Source organism: Penaeus vannamei, chromosome 18, assembly GCF_042767895.1.
Source record: "Penaeus vannamei isolate JL-2024 chromosome 18, ASM4276789v1, whole genome shotgun sequence".
Classification (NCBI taxonomy): domain Eukaryota; kingdom Metazoa; phylum Arthropoda; class Malacostraca; order Decapoda; family Penaeidae; genus Penaeus; species Penaeus vannamei.
The window spans coordinates 1,702,401-1,719,197 of NC_091566.1; the positions used below are offsets into that span (position 1 = coordinate 1,702,401).

General features: G+C 39.3%; 2 protein-coding genes across 2 annotated transcripts in view; one reads left to right on the top strand and one right to left on the bottom strand.

The window, feature by feature from the left end:
- The window catches only part of LOC138864847 (alpha-(1,3)-fucosyltransferase C-like), a 10,412-nt gene extending 2,596 nt beyond the window's left edge, over nucleotides 1–7,816 (top strand). The window contains exons 4-10 of the mRNA XM_070133470.1: nucleotides 633–808; nucleotides 3,060–3,200; nucleotides 3,744–3,849; nucleotides 4,096–4,244; nucleotides 4,341–4,530; nucleotides 5,450–5,569; nucleotides 7,014–7,816. Coding sequence (XP_069989571.1) covers nucleotides 633–808; nucleotides 3,060–3,200; nucleotides 3,744–3,849; nucleotides 4,096–4,244; nucleotides 4,341–4,530; nucleotides 5,450–5,569; nucleotides 7,014–7,167 — 1,036 coding nt within the window. The 3' untranslated portion in view covers nucleotides 7,168–7,816. The remainder of the gene's footprint in view (nucleotides 1–632; nucleotides 809–3,059; nucleotides 3,201–3,743; nucleotides 3,850–4,095; nucleotides 4,245–4,340; nucleotides 4,531–5,449; nucleotides 5,570–7,013) is intronic.
- A 3,668-nt stretch (nucleotides 7,817–11,484) lies between these two features.
- Nucleotides 11,485–14,041, bottom strand: LOC138864848 (uncharacterized). Its single transcript, XM_070133471.1, has 4 exons — nucleotides 13,782–14,041; nucleotides 13,615–13,683; nucleotides 12,057–12,143; nucleotides 11,485–11,916 (listed from the first exon to the last, which is right to left on the bottom strand). Exons 1-4 carry the CDS (start codon nucleotides 13,995–13,997, stop codon nucleotides 11,842–11,844), a joined length of 447 nt encoding a protein of 148 aa, XP_069989572.1. The 5' UTR covers nucleotides 13,998–14,041; the 3' UTR covers nucleotides 11,485–11,841.
- Between the last annotated feature and the right edge of the window lie 2,756 nt (nucleotides 14,042–16,797).

A 16,797-nucleotide genomic window follows, 5' to 3' on the forward strand; every position in this document is an offset into this window, starting at 1 on the left:
CATCATCATCATCATCAGCCTGAGTCAATCCACTGCAGGACGTAGGCCTCTCCCATTCTTTTCCAGGTTTCCCTATCTTGCGATTTTTGTTTCCAGTCTTGGCCCCAAATTTCGCTATTTCGTCGCGCCATCGTGTCATTGGTCGGGCTCTTGGCCTCTTTATGTTATTTATAGTCCAGTCTGTTGCTTTCTTTGTCCATCTGTCGTCTTGTATATATATACATATACATACACACACACACACACACACACACACACATGTATATATATATATATATATATATATATATATATATATATATATATGTATATATATACATATGCATACAAATATATATATATATATATATATATATATATATATATATATATATAAACGATGTAGGATTTTGCTACAAGGAATTTTCGAAGGATGACTGAGCAATCTTAAATAAAGTGAAGATATGGTTTGGCTCAAATAGGCAAATAATTCATTCCATCAAAAAGAAAGAAAGAAAAAAAACATGGGGGGCTTCAGGGACCTACGGGGGAATCCCTCAAGAATTAAAATTAACGAAAATACCCCCCGAACAAAATCCATGGACATGAACTATATATATATTAATTACGAGAAAACCCTTGGCACTGTACAGGCAAGTCTCCCGGCAATGCGAGGTCAGCAGCTGTGAGCTCGTGTACGACCATCGGCTGCTGCACACCGCCGACGCCGTGCTGTTCCACCCGATCGACCTCCACCCCGAGTACGAGCTGCCCGACCGCCGAGACCCGAGGCAGCTCTGGATCTTCTTCAGCGTCGAGGCTCCTCCTGGTGGGCACCTGCAATATTCCCGTACACGTACACACATACACACACACACACACGTACACACACACACACACACACACACGCATATATATATATATATATATATATATATATATATATATATATATATATATATATATATATGTTTGTATGTATGTATATACGTGTGTGTGTGTGTGTGTGTGTGTGTGTTTCAGTACGGGAGAAAAGCTAAGCTCAGAGGTTCCTCTCTGCTATATTTGTATTATTGTATAACCTTTTAAACTGATAAACATTTTTGGCACACACCACGACATTTGGAAGATTCTGCCATGTTTCAATAGTTCTGTTTGGGAAACTGAACTTTATGACATATGTATCGCCTCTTTTTACTTTCAATTTTTTACCGTGTCCTTTCCTTCTTCTTGAGTTCAAAATTATAAAGTCATTTGAACCTAACTGCACTCTTCCTGTGACATAGTTCAATAGATTAATTATGTTGCCCCTTTTCCTTCTTTCATCCTTCTTTCATATCCTTATAGTTGGTGTCCATCTTGTGGCTGCTCTTTGAACCCTTTTCAGTTTGCCTATATCCTTTTTTTAAGCTTAGACTCCCTACCACTGCATTGTACTCTATACTAAGTCTTATTGATGGTTGTAATAATCTTGACCATATCTTCGTTCATGAATGCCCTCTGTATGTTGGCAATTAGCATCTTTATGGATCTTTTCATTCCCATGATCCGTCTCTCTCTTTATCTGTCTCTCTTTCTTTATCTCTCTCTCTCTCTCTCTCTAGGTTTAAGTTTTTGCTTATGGTTATTCCAAGGGCTTTTTCAATATCTGCTGAGCTTAATACTGTGCGCTCTAACTCGTATTGGTTTAAGGGTCGATTTTTACTTTCCCAGAACCTGACTGCTTGGTATTTACTGGTGTTTTCAGTGATGAAAATCGTAAACGTAATTGGCGCCAAGACCGATCCTTGAGGTACTCCGCTAGTTACTCGTCTCCATGTAGTCTTTCATGTAGGAAGTCTTTCGTCAGTTCAAGAGTTTGCCTTTCACTCTGCCTAGGTATTCTTATTTCTAATTAATGGTCTTTATCAAATGGCTTTTTAAAGTCTACGTATACACCATCCGTCTCTTTCAAGTGATATTTCAGAAACTTTCAGGTTACACTGGCAAAAGAGACTGGAATGTAATTCAGAGTTTTTTATTTGTCGCCGCTCTTATGTAAAGGTGCAATATTGGCGAGTTTTCAAGCTTTTGGTAGTGTTGCAGGTTTCACTGAATTTTGGAATAGCAACAGTAAGAGAATACAGTCCTTCGGCACATTCCTTAAGAAATCACTTCTGATCCTTCTGCTTTAGTCTTGTCTAACCCTTTTAGTGGATCTTTTCGTTCATTCTTTGTGTGATGTTTTCGATATTCTGTTATTTTTGTAGGTTTCCATTACGGAGTTTTGGTCCAGAACAAATACCGGCTGGATTTTTTCATTTCACGCATTTCCTCCTCTCTAGCATAAACAATGTTATTGTCTTTATATTAAATCAAATTTATTCAATTTGTATCTAGGGCTAGTAACTTAAGGGATAAACCATCTATATTGGTATAAACTATTTCTGTACAATCTTTCGGTAGTCCTGTCGGTTGCATGGTTAATGTTTGGCTCTCTCTAATTATGGTTCTGATAATAGACTTGTTTTGCTTGGACGCCCCTCACCCCGCGAATGTAAAACGTTATTGTCTTCCTTGGTCCTTTGTTCAAATTTGTTATCTAACTTCTATTTACTCTGCAGTAGCTTCCATCTTATACGAACATTTCTTTGTGTCTTAATATGACTGTCCTTGTTTACTTCTGCCAAATTAGCAAAATTGAGTTAAATTCTTATTCCTTTGTCTTTACAATCTGTCTTTATTTCTTCCTTTGTGATTTTGATGTTTTTTTTTCTAACATCTTTCTTCTTTGTCTCTTTGAGATTGGCTGCTTGACAAATTGCTTTCAATATGCTTACCAGTTTCCTGTATTTTGGTTACTTCTATCTGTCTGTGTGTCTATATGAAAGTATAGACACTGCATCTTCAATATCTAGATCTGCCTCTGTATACCCGTAGGTATACACACGCTTCCCTCTCTATTTGTATCTGTTTACTTACCTATCTATCTATCTATTCATCTATCTACGTGCCTATCCGTCTGCACATATATCTATATATATGAAATTAGCTACAGCCATGAAGCCTAGAGTTTCCCTGCCAGCCTGACCTTTCTCCAGCAATGGTGGACGACCAGCACGTGAACCTGACGCGTCTCGGAGGCGTCTTCAACTGGACCATGACGTACCGCCTGGACTCCGACGTCGTGGTTCCGTACGGGCGAGTCACACCCAAGTCGTCGGTCAACTCCACGCTCACTAGTGATTATGTTTCTGCCTTTTTATTCTCTGTTTTTCATGAATATATATATGACATTGATGCAATTAGCATTTGAATAGCTGGGAGTTTATTTCAAAGGAATGGTATTTGGCCGTATCAGTTGACCAGGCTTCGTAATGTGCATTTATACAGTTCTGCCATATATTTCACATACGTAGCTAAAATAGGCATAAATAAATGATATAGCAGGACGATTAAACAAATAGAAAAATCGAAATCCACATAAACGAAGTTGGTAGCAATGAAGAGAGATCCCATATCACAGGTTCATTAAGGCGAACAGTTGTGGCTCTAATTTAATGGGAAGTAAGTGGCAGCAGGAAATAAGTGACTGCTTCACTCGTGGGATTGGCTGAGCAGGAACAAGCGCCCTTATGCGGTGATCTTATAGCATGCCAAAGGAAAGCAAAACAGAGCACACTGAACAACATGTTCGTGCGTTCAGAAAGCTGGCTCTGAGTGCTTGGCCATTTTACAAGAACTGAATGAATGGTGTGTATAACGATGAATATATTATAATTCAGGTAAAGACTACTGGTCGAGCAAGAACCCGTCCAAGCTGGCAGCGTGGATGGTGAGCCACTGCGGCACTCCAGGGCGGAGGGAGTGGTTCGTCAAGGAACTGGTCAGGTAAAGGTCTCTTCTCATCTGACGGGCTTTCATAAGTTGCAAGAATCTTCGAGTTTTATTGTCGAGTCAACACAATACATGTATTATATCATTATATATCTCTCTCGTTCCTCTCTCTCTCTTTCTGTCTCTGTCTCTCTCTCTCTCTCTCTCTCTCTCTCTCTCTCTCTCTCTCTCTCTCTCTCTCTCTCTCTCTCCCTCCCTCCCTCTCTCCCTCTCTTAAGTGAGTTCATCTCGCTTCACCAGACACATGAAAGTGGACGTTTTCGGCCGCTGCGGACACAAGAAATGCGGGAAGAACATATCCATCAAGACTCTCGGCAGTTTCGACCAGGACAAATGCAACGCAGAGATCGGGCAGTACATGTTCTATTTTGCTCTGGAGAACGCTATTTGTAAGCTTATACCCACACGTTTGCTAGATATACGTTATAAGGATACACGCCCAATATTTTATTCTATATCCAACACGTGTATAATATTCCCAACAGGCCAAGATTACGTGTCAGAGAAGTTCTTCCTGGCGCTGCAGCTGGACGTCATTCCGGTGGTGTTCGGAGGCGGGAACTACGCGGCCATCGCCCCGCCCAGGTCCTACATCAACGCCCTGGACTTCCCTTCTCCCAAGGCCTTGGCCGAGTACCTGAAGGTGGTGGCCAGCAATGCAACGATATATAATAAGTACGCTGATTGCTATAGCAGTATCAGTTAACCGCTTTGTTTTCATAGATAAGATAAAGGTAAATCACACAAACACACACACATATATATTTATGTGTGTGTGTGTGGATTTTTTCCTCAAGCTGTGAATGCCACGGGCCTTGATATACACTTTTGATACAGCATCACAGAGGAAAGTCACAAAGTGAGGTCAGGGGGCGCGGAGCCCTTTCGAACGGTCCATCGGTCAGGAAACTTGATGTTCGGGAAATCCCTCATTTAACGCGTCCGAGTGGGGAGGGACTCCGTCTTGTCGGAAAAAAAGACATTTGCTAGGTCACTCCTTTGCCTAAAGTTATGGCACAACAAATTTCTGCTGCGATTCCAGGTAATTTTCCCCTGAAACGGTGGTTGTGTTCCCGGATACATCGCGGAAGAAAAATTGTCCGATCAGCCCAGAGCTACACATGGCACACCAAAACACCTGCTTCAGAGTCTCGTTCATGCTCCAAAAAAATCTGCTGGGTGTGATTTTCCCCAAATTCGATTTGTGTTAGTTTACCCAACCAGAGAGACGAAAAAGACTCGTCACTGACCAATAAGTTTTACAAGAGTGGAGGATTGTTTTGCTAAAAAAAATTTACCGGGCAGAATTTTATGCAACGTGCTGCAATATTAATTGGCGATCCATGAGCAAAATAATTATATGCTTACAAATGCTGGTGGCTTCGTGTCTCTTCGAATGATATCGGAAACGAAATGAAAAAAATAAAAAAAGGTGTATAGGGACTTTTGGACTTCACATATCCAAACATTTTATTACAAGAAAGTTTAATAGACAAATAACGATGCAACAACTTCGCTATGTCAATATATCAGCCACTAAGCTTGGTGAACTTTGTCGTAAATTGGTATTTACTTTCACCGCTGCCGTCGACAGATACCTCGAGTGGAAGGACCATTACAGCGTGGAGCTCGGCCACCCATTTTCCACCATGGTATGCGACCTTTGCGCCAAGCTGCACGACAAGCGATCAGTTGAGCTCCCGCGCGTTAACCGGTAAGTCCAAATACATGGGGGATAGCAGACTAATGTATAAAGTATTGTAATATAGAATATCCAGTTTTAGAAGAGCTAACAACCTACAATATTCAGATCTAAATACGTACTAAATTTAAATAACGTTAAATATATACATACATACATGCATATATGTGTGTGTGTATGTGTGGGTGTGTGTGTGTGTGCGTGCGTGTGTATGTGCGCGTGTGTGTATGTATATCATTATCATCAAAGGGGCATCTACCCTTCGCTTCCAGCTATAGGAGTCCCTCATGGCCAGTCGCCAGGCAGGCCCTCGGCCCATTACTAGTTCTGCACGACAGGTCTGGTCGAGCTACCCAGACCATGACTTCCTAGGTCTTCCCACTGGCTTCCTCCACGCAGGATTGCCTCCTAAATTGACAACCTAATGGGCAGAGTCATCCGCAGGGAAACGAGCTAGGTCACGGATTATGCGAGTAACAGGTCCCATGCCAGTCTCACGGTGGAGTCACGATCGCGTTCCGCAGTGACTCAAAGCGCTGGGATACGGTCTGTTGTGGACTTGCCAGGAGTGAATCCAGATTGCTCCGGTCGCTGGTGCCTTAGCAGGTGGTTGCGGATCCGGTTTAGATCAATGTAAGCGAAAGCCTTGCCTGGTATACTGAGCAATGTGATGCCACGGTAGTTTCTACAGTCACAACGATCCCCTTAAATCCTTCAGCATTTGTGATGAAAAAAAATAATACACCTAATATATTATGTAAACATTCAGTATACTTTTCACTTATTTATTTAGATATGTTCTATTATATCAGCCTGTTTAGTGTAGAGCTAAAATGTTTTTTGAAACGAAAAGCTTTTATATTTACTTCTTAAATATTAATCACGTACATGAATGGAGTGACCTCGACACACACACGTATATATATGTATACGTTCCAACACACAGATATATATATATATATATATATATATATATATATATATATATATATATGTGTGTGTGTGTGTGTGTGTGTGTGTGTGTGTGTGTGTGTGTGTGTGTGTGTGTGTGTGTGTGTGTTTGCACTGATATCCTGGTGTTATCTAAAAGTATGTTTATAAACTGACATGTTGCATAGTAACATCAGAAAGCCAATGGCCTGGCAGGATGTCCTAGGAAAACAGGAACCAATCCTCTCCTTCCAGGTTGAGACTCGGTGTCTACCTCTTCTTCTTACCTGACTCTTTTCAGAAAAAAATGTTTACTTATAGCTTTTCTCTCCCTTTCTCTGTTTCTATCTTTACCTTGCTCTAGTCAGCCATCCAGGACACAAAATGCCAGTAATGCATTTATTAACAATTCTAAATAAAGTAATAAAAACAGCGTATATGGACAATGTGCCCGTGGTATGTGCACCAAGTGTTTATTGATTCACTGATTCATTGCCTGCATGCTTTTAATATTCATGCCGACCAGATCCAACGCTGAAGCCGCCGGAGTGGCATTGAGCGTCCAAGGGCGCGACCCCAGCGGGAGTTATCCGGACATCGAGAGCTGGTTCGTGAAGGGCAGCGCATGTCGCAGCTGGTGGGCCGGGCCGTATGACCGCAGGGAACACTGGAAGCCATAGCGGGGCGAGAATTTAGATCGAGAAATCATTTTCAGTGCAAAGGCAATACTCTGTGTGTTATGTAAGACACTTCAGATTTCTTTCTTCCAGTCTGTGCAATTGGCTATCTTTTTTTTTAAAACTTGATACGTGCTAATGGAGTCCCCTCCTTAGAAATTGGCATAATATTAAAACAACTGTATGTGGCATGCTACATTTATTTTATGTTCATTTCATTTTCTAATGCTTACGTCAGTGTTACCGACGTACGCGAGGCTGTACAGTAACATTGTCTTTGTCCGGATAATTTAAGCTAGGTCTGAGCTTTTAGAACATGTAAACCGGGAGGTGCGTCCAGCCATGGACAAAATAAGCAAAACAACATATGTTCTGTTAGCTGGGTGACTGCAGCTGAAGGAGGCTGGTGCTCTGTATCTGTAACGATAATCTTTTCGAATGGAATATGTGATCTACGAATCAAAGACCTGTTTTTCCTCTGCCATTTACCTAGTCTCTGCCCGTCACTAAAGCCATGGCAGTTTGTCGGTTTTAATGGCAAATAATGGGAGTTTAAGATGCAGCAGGTAGGCCTTGGTGGCGTAACCTAATTTTTGGAAAAAATATATGCCAAAGTAAATAAAATAAAAACTATTGTTCCCAATGCCCTTTATTTTAAGTTTACTCTAATAAATTAATTTATTCTGATGATGCACGTTCAAAAATATTTGGCATCCTATTCTAAAATTTTGTCCAAAGCAAATCAGTGTTATACATCAACGCCCTCATTTTCAATACAGCTTTGCAGAGAATATATATATATATATATATATATATATATATATATATATATATATATATATATATATATATATATTCACACACACACACACACACACACATATATATATATATATATATATATATATATATATATATATATATATATATATGCACACACACACATACACACACACACACATGCACATATATATATATATATATATATATATATATATATATATATATATATATATATATATATATATAAACACACACACACACACACACACACACACACACACACACACACACACACATATATATATATATATATATATATATATATATAGGCCTATATACATCTAGACATATCTCTATCTATATATGAATCCATATTTATCTATATATCCATATCTCTCTTTATATATGTGCGTGTGTGTGCATAAGAGAGTGTGTGTATTCAAATACACACACACAGATACACACATGAATATATAAATACGTCGAGATCGATATTGATTCTACATTTAATAGATGCATTGTGTACAATTGCAAAGATGTATGACCTACCAAACCGTTCCTTTAATTATCTTAATTTTGAAGGCATGTCTGTATAGCAGAATTCATTGTTATAAACTAATAAAATAGATTATGATGATTGTAATTGGTTTTGTTAACAATGCAAGTGTTAACAAAAGGCATCTTTTCCAGCGGTTACGGGAAACGCGACACCTCTAGCAGACGGTTAACTTTTAATTGAGTTGCCAGATGCATTCCTCCTACTTTGGATATTTCATGCATATTCGTACTTATATTGGATATCTATAACACCGCACTACCCACCATAAGACATCAAAAGCCATCTTGGATATCATATTCCAAAATACTGTTTACCTGTTGGAAAAATAACCAGTACATTAAAATAGCAAGCCATCAACTGCGATCATTCCCATTACGTCACAGAAATGGGCGGAGCTTAGATCGCGACACCCTAATTGCTACCGGAAAAGATACCTAAAGTGTTAACAATACAAAAGGGGAAGGGAGGAAACAGGGATTAACACCTTCCTGACAAACGGCGTCCTTGCTCTCCTCTCGCATGCAGGTCTGTCTAGTCCCAAGAATCTTGTTTTGCTTCGAAGTTAAAGTTTGTAGTACTTAATGCGTGAATTCATATTGTTATTGAATCCATATGCATTAAACTGTAATAACTGAAGCAGCGTCCTTGCTCTTATCCGGCAAGCAGAAATAAACAAAGATTGAGGAAAATCAAGCCAACACCAACCATTACTAGCTGTGGGTTGTTAAGAAATATCTATTATTATTATAAATATTACTATATATTTATTTATTTATCTATTTATGTATTGATACAGCAACGGAATTCGTCCAAGGGGATGGATCCGATTGTCCCAAGTAATGAACTGGGAATGGAACTATATCAAAGTGAATTATAAGAAATGAATAAGTTGGAGAAGTAACGGCTGATAAAAGTAAATAACGGAAAATATCAGGAAGTAAAGGTGTGTCTCGATCCCATCTCATGTTTGTTTTTTATGTCTTTAGTAATGATTATTGATTTTGAAATAGTAGGCAAAAGTAGGGTGTAAATTTAAAGTTAACCTTAGATCTGAATTAAATTAGTAGCAGAGGGTTTTCCTTCTTTTTCCTTTGATGTTTATTGCAAAGTTTTGCATTGTGATATGCCATCTGTTTATTATCATTTACTTATAGAATAAAAAGTTATTGGTTAAAATTGTTTCTATGACCATTGTAGCTCCACATTCAACTGAGCAATGAATTCAGTCCACCCCACGTGCTTTAAAACCGTTAACTCATGCTGCTCAAAATACGGATAGGTAAATCACAATTGTTTTTTCTCAGGGTATTCTCAAAATCCAAAACCTCAGCTGATTGCGGCGGTACCGAAGTAATTTTATCATTTGTATTGGAAATGATAATCATCTATCTATCCACACACACACACACACACACACACACACACACACACACACACACACACACACACACACACACACACACACACACACACACACACACACACACACACACACACTCTTGCATATACGTGTATGTGTACACTCACACACGCTCGACATGACGCGCCATTGTTTAAGCTTACAATATTCGCTTGATGTAAATGCTTCCATAGGATCTGGTGTGGCGACTCGAGACGAATCATGAATTGGGATGATTCTTCATGACCTGAATCCAATCCTGATGGTAGGTCAGCGAGTGACCCCAACAGCGCTTGTAAGGAAAGTTGGAAGGATCTCAAATTGGGGCAAGGCAGGTCATGGGAACACTGCTCCCCAAGCCCCATTTCACCTTAATTAATGGCGCTATTTGCACAGCGTACTCACTGAAAATGACGTAACTCATTTCAACAGGCGTAAAGTTATCTTTGACTTTGTACTTTCAGGTTTATTAGAGTTTTATACGCTTTATTCCCATATGCGTTTGAAATATTACACATTATTACATCTTGTAAATTATCAACAAACAAAATTATCAGATGAATGAATAAAGGAAGGAAGGAATAAAGGAAGCGGAATTGTTGATCAGCAAATATGAACATGACATATCCATCTTTGCGTCATTATCTTAATACCAGATAGCAAATATTTGCGATAATGCTCCATGGCTTTTTCTGTTGATTGGCAAGGAATCGATTCCCAGAAAGCGTTCCCATGTCAAGGGCGCTCTTGATCAAGGTCTATGTAAGTACTTATAGACCTTGCTCTTGCTATTACTATTGTAGCAACCAGAGGCGTAGTACCCTGAAAAAAGGCTAAATCATTATCAAAGTAGAAAGCACAGAGATGCCACAAATCACAAATATCTTAAAATAAGAGTAATTTCCTAACAGGCTTATTTTTGTGATTAATCGCACGTGTTTATTGTGAGTAAGACAAAAGAAAATTATATTTCTTAAAAGAGCGATTGTATTGCTCTTGGTCCGGGGAGTGCACTTTCGACGCAGTGAATAGATGGTTAATGAAGGGAAAGGAAATTCTATTTACACTTCTATCTGTTCGCCGGCTTATCTACCTATTTCTATGTCTATCTATCAATCAGTCCCTCTCTCGCTCTCTCTCCACACACACACACACACACACACACACACACACATATATATATATATATATATATATATATATATATATATATATATATATATATTATATTATATATATTATATATATTATATATATCATATATATTATATATATTATATATATTATATATATACATATATATATATATATATATATATATATATATATATATATATATATATATATACATATACACACACACACACACACACACGCATGTATGCGCGCACACACATACACAGATATGTATTTAGAGAGAGATAGATAAATAGGTAAAAATATAGATAGATACACTTACATACGTATGTACTGTATATACATATACGTATGTATATATATATATATATATATATATATATATATATATATATATATATATATATATAGCTATGAATATTTTCCTACTTTTGTTGCAAAATGCATAGAGCGTTGAGATTTTTTGTATTTCAAATTCAACTTTTTATATCAACTTTGCTCTCTATAGTAAACATCACAAGCGGTGTAGAGTTGATAGTGCAAAGCTTTAAATCCAAGTGCCTGACTAGCCTGGGAACCACAAGTATCACTTGTACACATTAATATTAAGCCATATTCCCAGTCTAACATAGTCATAGTTCCTTCACATCCTCTTTGCTCTTTGATGATATACAGACGCATTCCTCTGTCGGGGCCTGCTGGTTGTGCGCCGAAGGTCCGCAGTGCTCGTGCATTTCACATGATGTGGAATGGAGTGGCGTTTTCACAGGGGATCGAAGTGGCAGTCCCGAGTCACCTCTTAAGGCGCAGCTGTGCGTGAGTTTCCGCCGACCTGGAGGAGTACAACGACGTACGTGGCCACAAAGCTACCTGCCTGTTGCCGGAGAGGTGACTCACATAAGAATAAATTGGATAGTGTCATGTATAGTAACACTTCCTATTTCGAATGTAAATGGGGAATATGCAGGTATTTTCACATACTGATTGGTGAATGTGCATTCCTGATGGACGTACCGAGACGAGAGTGCCGTAGCCGAGCGTGTACCATCCTCCGGCGTCGATGACCTCGGAATCCTTAAGCAGAGAGATCAGGTACTGAACCTGCGAAGGAGGGAAGCGAAATTAACGAAGGAATGTTCAGTCCACAATGCCGTGAAAATCGGCGAATACGGTACTGATTTGGATGATGAGAAATAATTCCATAAGCGACATTACCCTGAAGGATGTCTACATCTACCTCACTGCCATAGCTCTACGTCTAATTACTTGTTTGACCATGAAACGTATCCATGTTGACAAATGTAGAAAATGTATGAATGAGACTGAATATCTTCACAATACAAGAGATGTATTTGACCGGTTTCGATTACGTCTTCATCAGAAATACAAGATATCACAATACAAGAGATGTATTTGACCGGTTTCGATTACGTCTTCATCAGAAATACAAGATATCACAATACAAGAGATGTATTTGACCGGTTTCGATTACGTCTTCATCAGAAATACATCACAATACAAGAGATGTATTTGACCGGTTTCGATTACGTCTTCATCAGAAATACATCACAATACAAGAGATGTATTTGACCGGTTTCGATTACGTCTTCATCAGAAATACATCACAATACAAGAGATGTATTTGACCGGTTTCGATTACGTCTTCATCAGAAATACATGTATTTCTGATGAAGACGTAATCGAAACCGGCGAAATACATCTCTTGTATTGTGAAGATATCCAGTCTCATTCATACCTTTTCTACATTGTTTGGCCATACTTTTGTCACAGCCATTCAGGCAAGACCGCAACCCTGCCAATTCTGTCTGGTCTCTCGAGCCAGTATTCTCTAACAGCTAACGTTAAACCTTAGAGAATACTGCCTCACATTTTCACCATTAATATTTCCTCTTCTTAAACGTAAATGTTTGTTCAGCTTGCACTAAAAAAGTGGTGTCTGCTAATCGATATATTATCTTATCTTCCGTTGTTGTCAATGCACTTGATAGTCCCCTTGCTGGACATCTAAGATATCTTCATGTGAATTCTCTTCTTTCAGATCACCCATATGATTTACCCTAAGCGAGGTCCACTGATGACCTGTTCTGTATCACAACCATTTGTTTACCTCCTTCAGGAACTATAGAAAATCTTATTGTCCCGAATATTTTCAAAGCTTCTGCCAGTATCTTGCAATGAGCTTTATTACCGAAGTTTACTGCTCGCGGCATCTCTACTCTGACGGTTTCACTTCTAGTGGCGTCTCGGGGCTCTGTAATCGAACCATATGTTTTTAGTGTCCCTAATCCTTTGACTAAAAGGGCCAAGAGACTCTCTCTTTTTCAATTGTAATAGCAAACTTCTTATTCCTCTTGATCTCATTTCCCCAGTTGCTCTTGCTTTAAGACTTTAAGACTTTAAAAGCATATTAGAAACCTATTTACCTCAAATGACTATCACTGCCCTCCCTAGATAGCTAAAGATGGTTCCCCTCACTCTGAGGGAGTGAGCCGGACACAGGTCACGGTCTTTGTATTCGGCAGAAGTGAAACAGTAAGGAACAATCATTTACCTGAAGCTTAAGAGGTTCGTGTAGCAATTGACACCTGACGTCCTTCAGCACCCCTACCACGGAACGCACCTGATAGTAAGAAAGTTTTCCATTTGGTTTGGAGAAAATTACAAAAATCAAATATGAAGCAATAAAACACGGTTGCAGTCACACACTGTACTATCTACCTTATTGCAGAAGGTTTGTGACACCGCACAGAGAAGAACGACGATCATGTTTCCCTGAAGAAAATACACAGCATTTTCGTAAAGGCGCGTCGTGTTGGAATTTATATCTTCGATCATGATATACACGACCGAAATGTCGTACATGATCATAGAGCAAACAATGAGAGAAGCAGGAATCGAGATGTAATCCATGAGTCTGTCACGCCGTACTTCCATCTGGTAAAAAGAGAAAGTTGGCGTTAATTACAATTCTAGTTACATATAATAGCCTATGCACAGTCATATCCGGTGGGATTTTAGGTAGAACAATGTAATTTTGACTTGCGAAGTGATTGCGTCGTTCTTATTCGAAGATCTCATGTTCAGTTGTTTACCAAATGCCAAACAAGGAGACTTCAGATGCATTATTAATCTAAAAGGTTTTACAGGGCACAAGGACTAACTGAATGCTATGTAGGAGTCATACCACTGGTAACTACTTTGTCTGGCACTTTTTACATAATACATTTTTTCAGTGCAAGGCTCAAGTTAATGTATTTTCATTAAGGAAATCTTCATTGAAATATTCAGTACGAATAATGTAGAGCATTATTCGTACTAGACGGAGAGCAATTAACACACCAAAGATGACAGCAATAATCCGTAACAGCTAAGGAGTTTGAGGGATAATGATATCTAAGAAACAGGGCAAGTGCTTGACAAGGAGCAATACACATTTTCTATAACTATACAAAGACTTATAATAATAAGACCAAAACATAACGATTTTTGGGCGGATCATTCTTCTCTTTGCAATAGCTATTCGAAAAGCAGAAATGACGCTGTAGCTGCACTATCTACTCACATCTCTGATTTGGCGCTCAAGCCTCTGTAGACAAACAAGTTGCTGTTCCAGAATCTGGTTTGGCAAAACGACAGCTACGTCAGAACTTGAGCTTAACGACAGCTGCTTTGCATGCACTTCGGTGTTCCATTCAAGTTCATCAGCAAGAACCATCAAAATTTCCCCATAAAGTAGCACGATGAGCGCATTTCTCAGTAAAGTTAAAAAGGTGACAAAACACATAATTTTTGTGTTTTCATCAGGGACTATTATCATATTTTTCACACAAATTATACAGCTCGCCAATGTTACTACGGCGAAGGCCACCTGGCCGAGGCTGCTGGAAACCGAGATTTTTCTAGAGGTGTTTCGAAGCTTCAGTGTCAGCGTCGGCAACAGGTCTGCGAGGGTGGAGCCTTTGCAAAACTGAACCAAATGACTCAAGAAACAACCAAGGAATAAGGTTAAATATGATAATAAGATAGCAGTAGAAGCAACAGTGTTAGATAAAGAAGACGAGAATGATATGGGCAAAATAAAAAGCTGTATCATTTGTACAACATGTAGTGCAAGGGACCACAAGAACAAAGGTATGCTGAACTGCACTGCATCTGGTTCATGAGACGACCAAGCGAAGGGGAAGAGGCCTATAGCCTGGCTGGCGAGCAACAAGAGCCGGAGGCGTGACGCTGATGAAAATAATTTCTGCAACATAATTCGAACAGAATGCAAAGCAGACCGGGCCGTTGTATGTCTCTCTCTCCGGATGTATCTGGCGATTGATCGGATGGCCATCAAGAGCCTCCTCGAGTAGCTTTTGGACATAATCAATAGGCTTCTAACACGACCGGTGCTGTTGTTATTATAGATAATTCACAGAATAAACATTGTAACTTCAGAGTGACTTGCCACGCCCATACCACATGCGGCGTGGCAACAAAACACAATTTGACAACCTTCCCATGACCGACCTCGTCGATAGTGGTATCGATGGATTCTTTTCACCAACTTTATATGCAACGATTATCTGTGGGTGCCCTCCCCTGCACACACTCACACACACACGCACGGACGCACGCACGCATGCACCGCGCGCACGCACACACACACACCCACCCACACGTGTGTGTGTTTATATATATATATTTTTTTCTTTCTTCTTTTTTACGTTTTGGTATATATGTACGAGTATTTTATCTTTACATCAGGATTCTCAACCTGGGGCGCCAACCCTGTCATTCCTTACCTGTAAGAAATGAATGAAATACTCTAACATTCGGAAGGTTGTGGGGATAAGCCTGCAAATCCTCAAAAACCGGCCTCTAATATAGGTCTGGAGTTTATGGATTATCCTGGAGTTTATGGATTATCCGACTTAGTTAATCCTCTCTCTCTGTCTGTCTCTCTCTCTCTTAAAGATTATATATTCTTTTCACTTCTTGAAATAATCGAACATCAAGCTCGGCTTGATCAAGCAATTCACAAAGATGGTGGGATGCTTCACTTAGTTGTGCCAGGCTTTTCCAGAATTGACCATAGAAAAGATGAAAGCTGGCATCTTTGACGGTCCTCAAATCCATCAGCTCATCAGAGATCCTGATTTGGAAAACTCAATGAACGAAGTGGAACTGGAAGCGTGGAAGGTTTTTATTCTGGTCGTGAAGAACGTTCTTGGCAACAACAAGGCCAGGAACTACGTCGAACGTCACCAATATGATTACTACTTTCAGAAACCTTGGATGCAACATGAGCATCAAAATGCATTTTTTACTTTCAAATATGGATCGATTTCCTGAAAATCTGAGATCAGTGAGCGACGAGCAGGGGCAGAGATTCCACCTGGTCATGAAAGAGATGGAGACCAGGTATCAGGGACGTTGCCATGCAGTCATGATGGCTGATTACTGTTGGACTCTTTAAGAGAGACATCTCTGCCGCTAAGCATTCCAGAGGTATAATGCCCTGAATTTTGAACAATGACGACGTAACATTCAGTTTACATATACTTACCTTTATCAGTGTCTACTACTATAAGCGAAGTATGGAACGTTTAATTAGTTAACTATTAGAAAACGATTTTTTCTCTTAAAAAACTATTTCAGATGAGAAATATTAACAAAAGTCAACTGATGATATCTCAAAAATCTAATCAATTTATTAAGAAAATCTGGTTTAAAAGAAAATCTGGTTTCA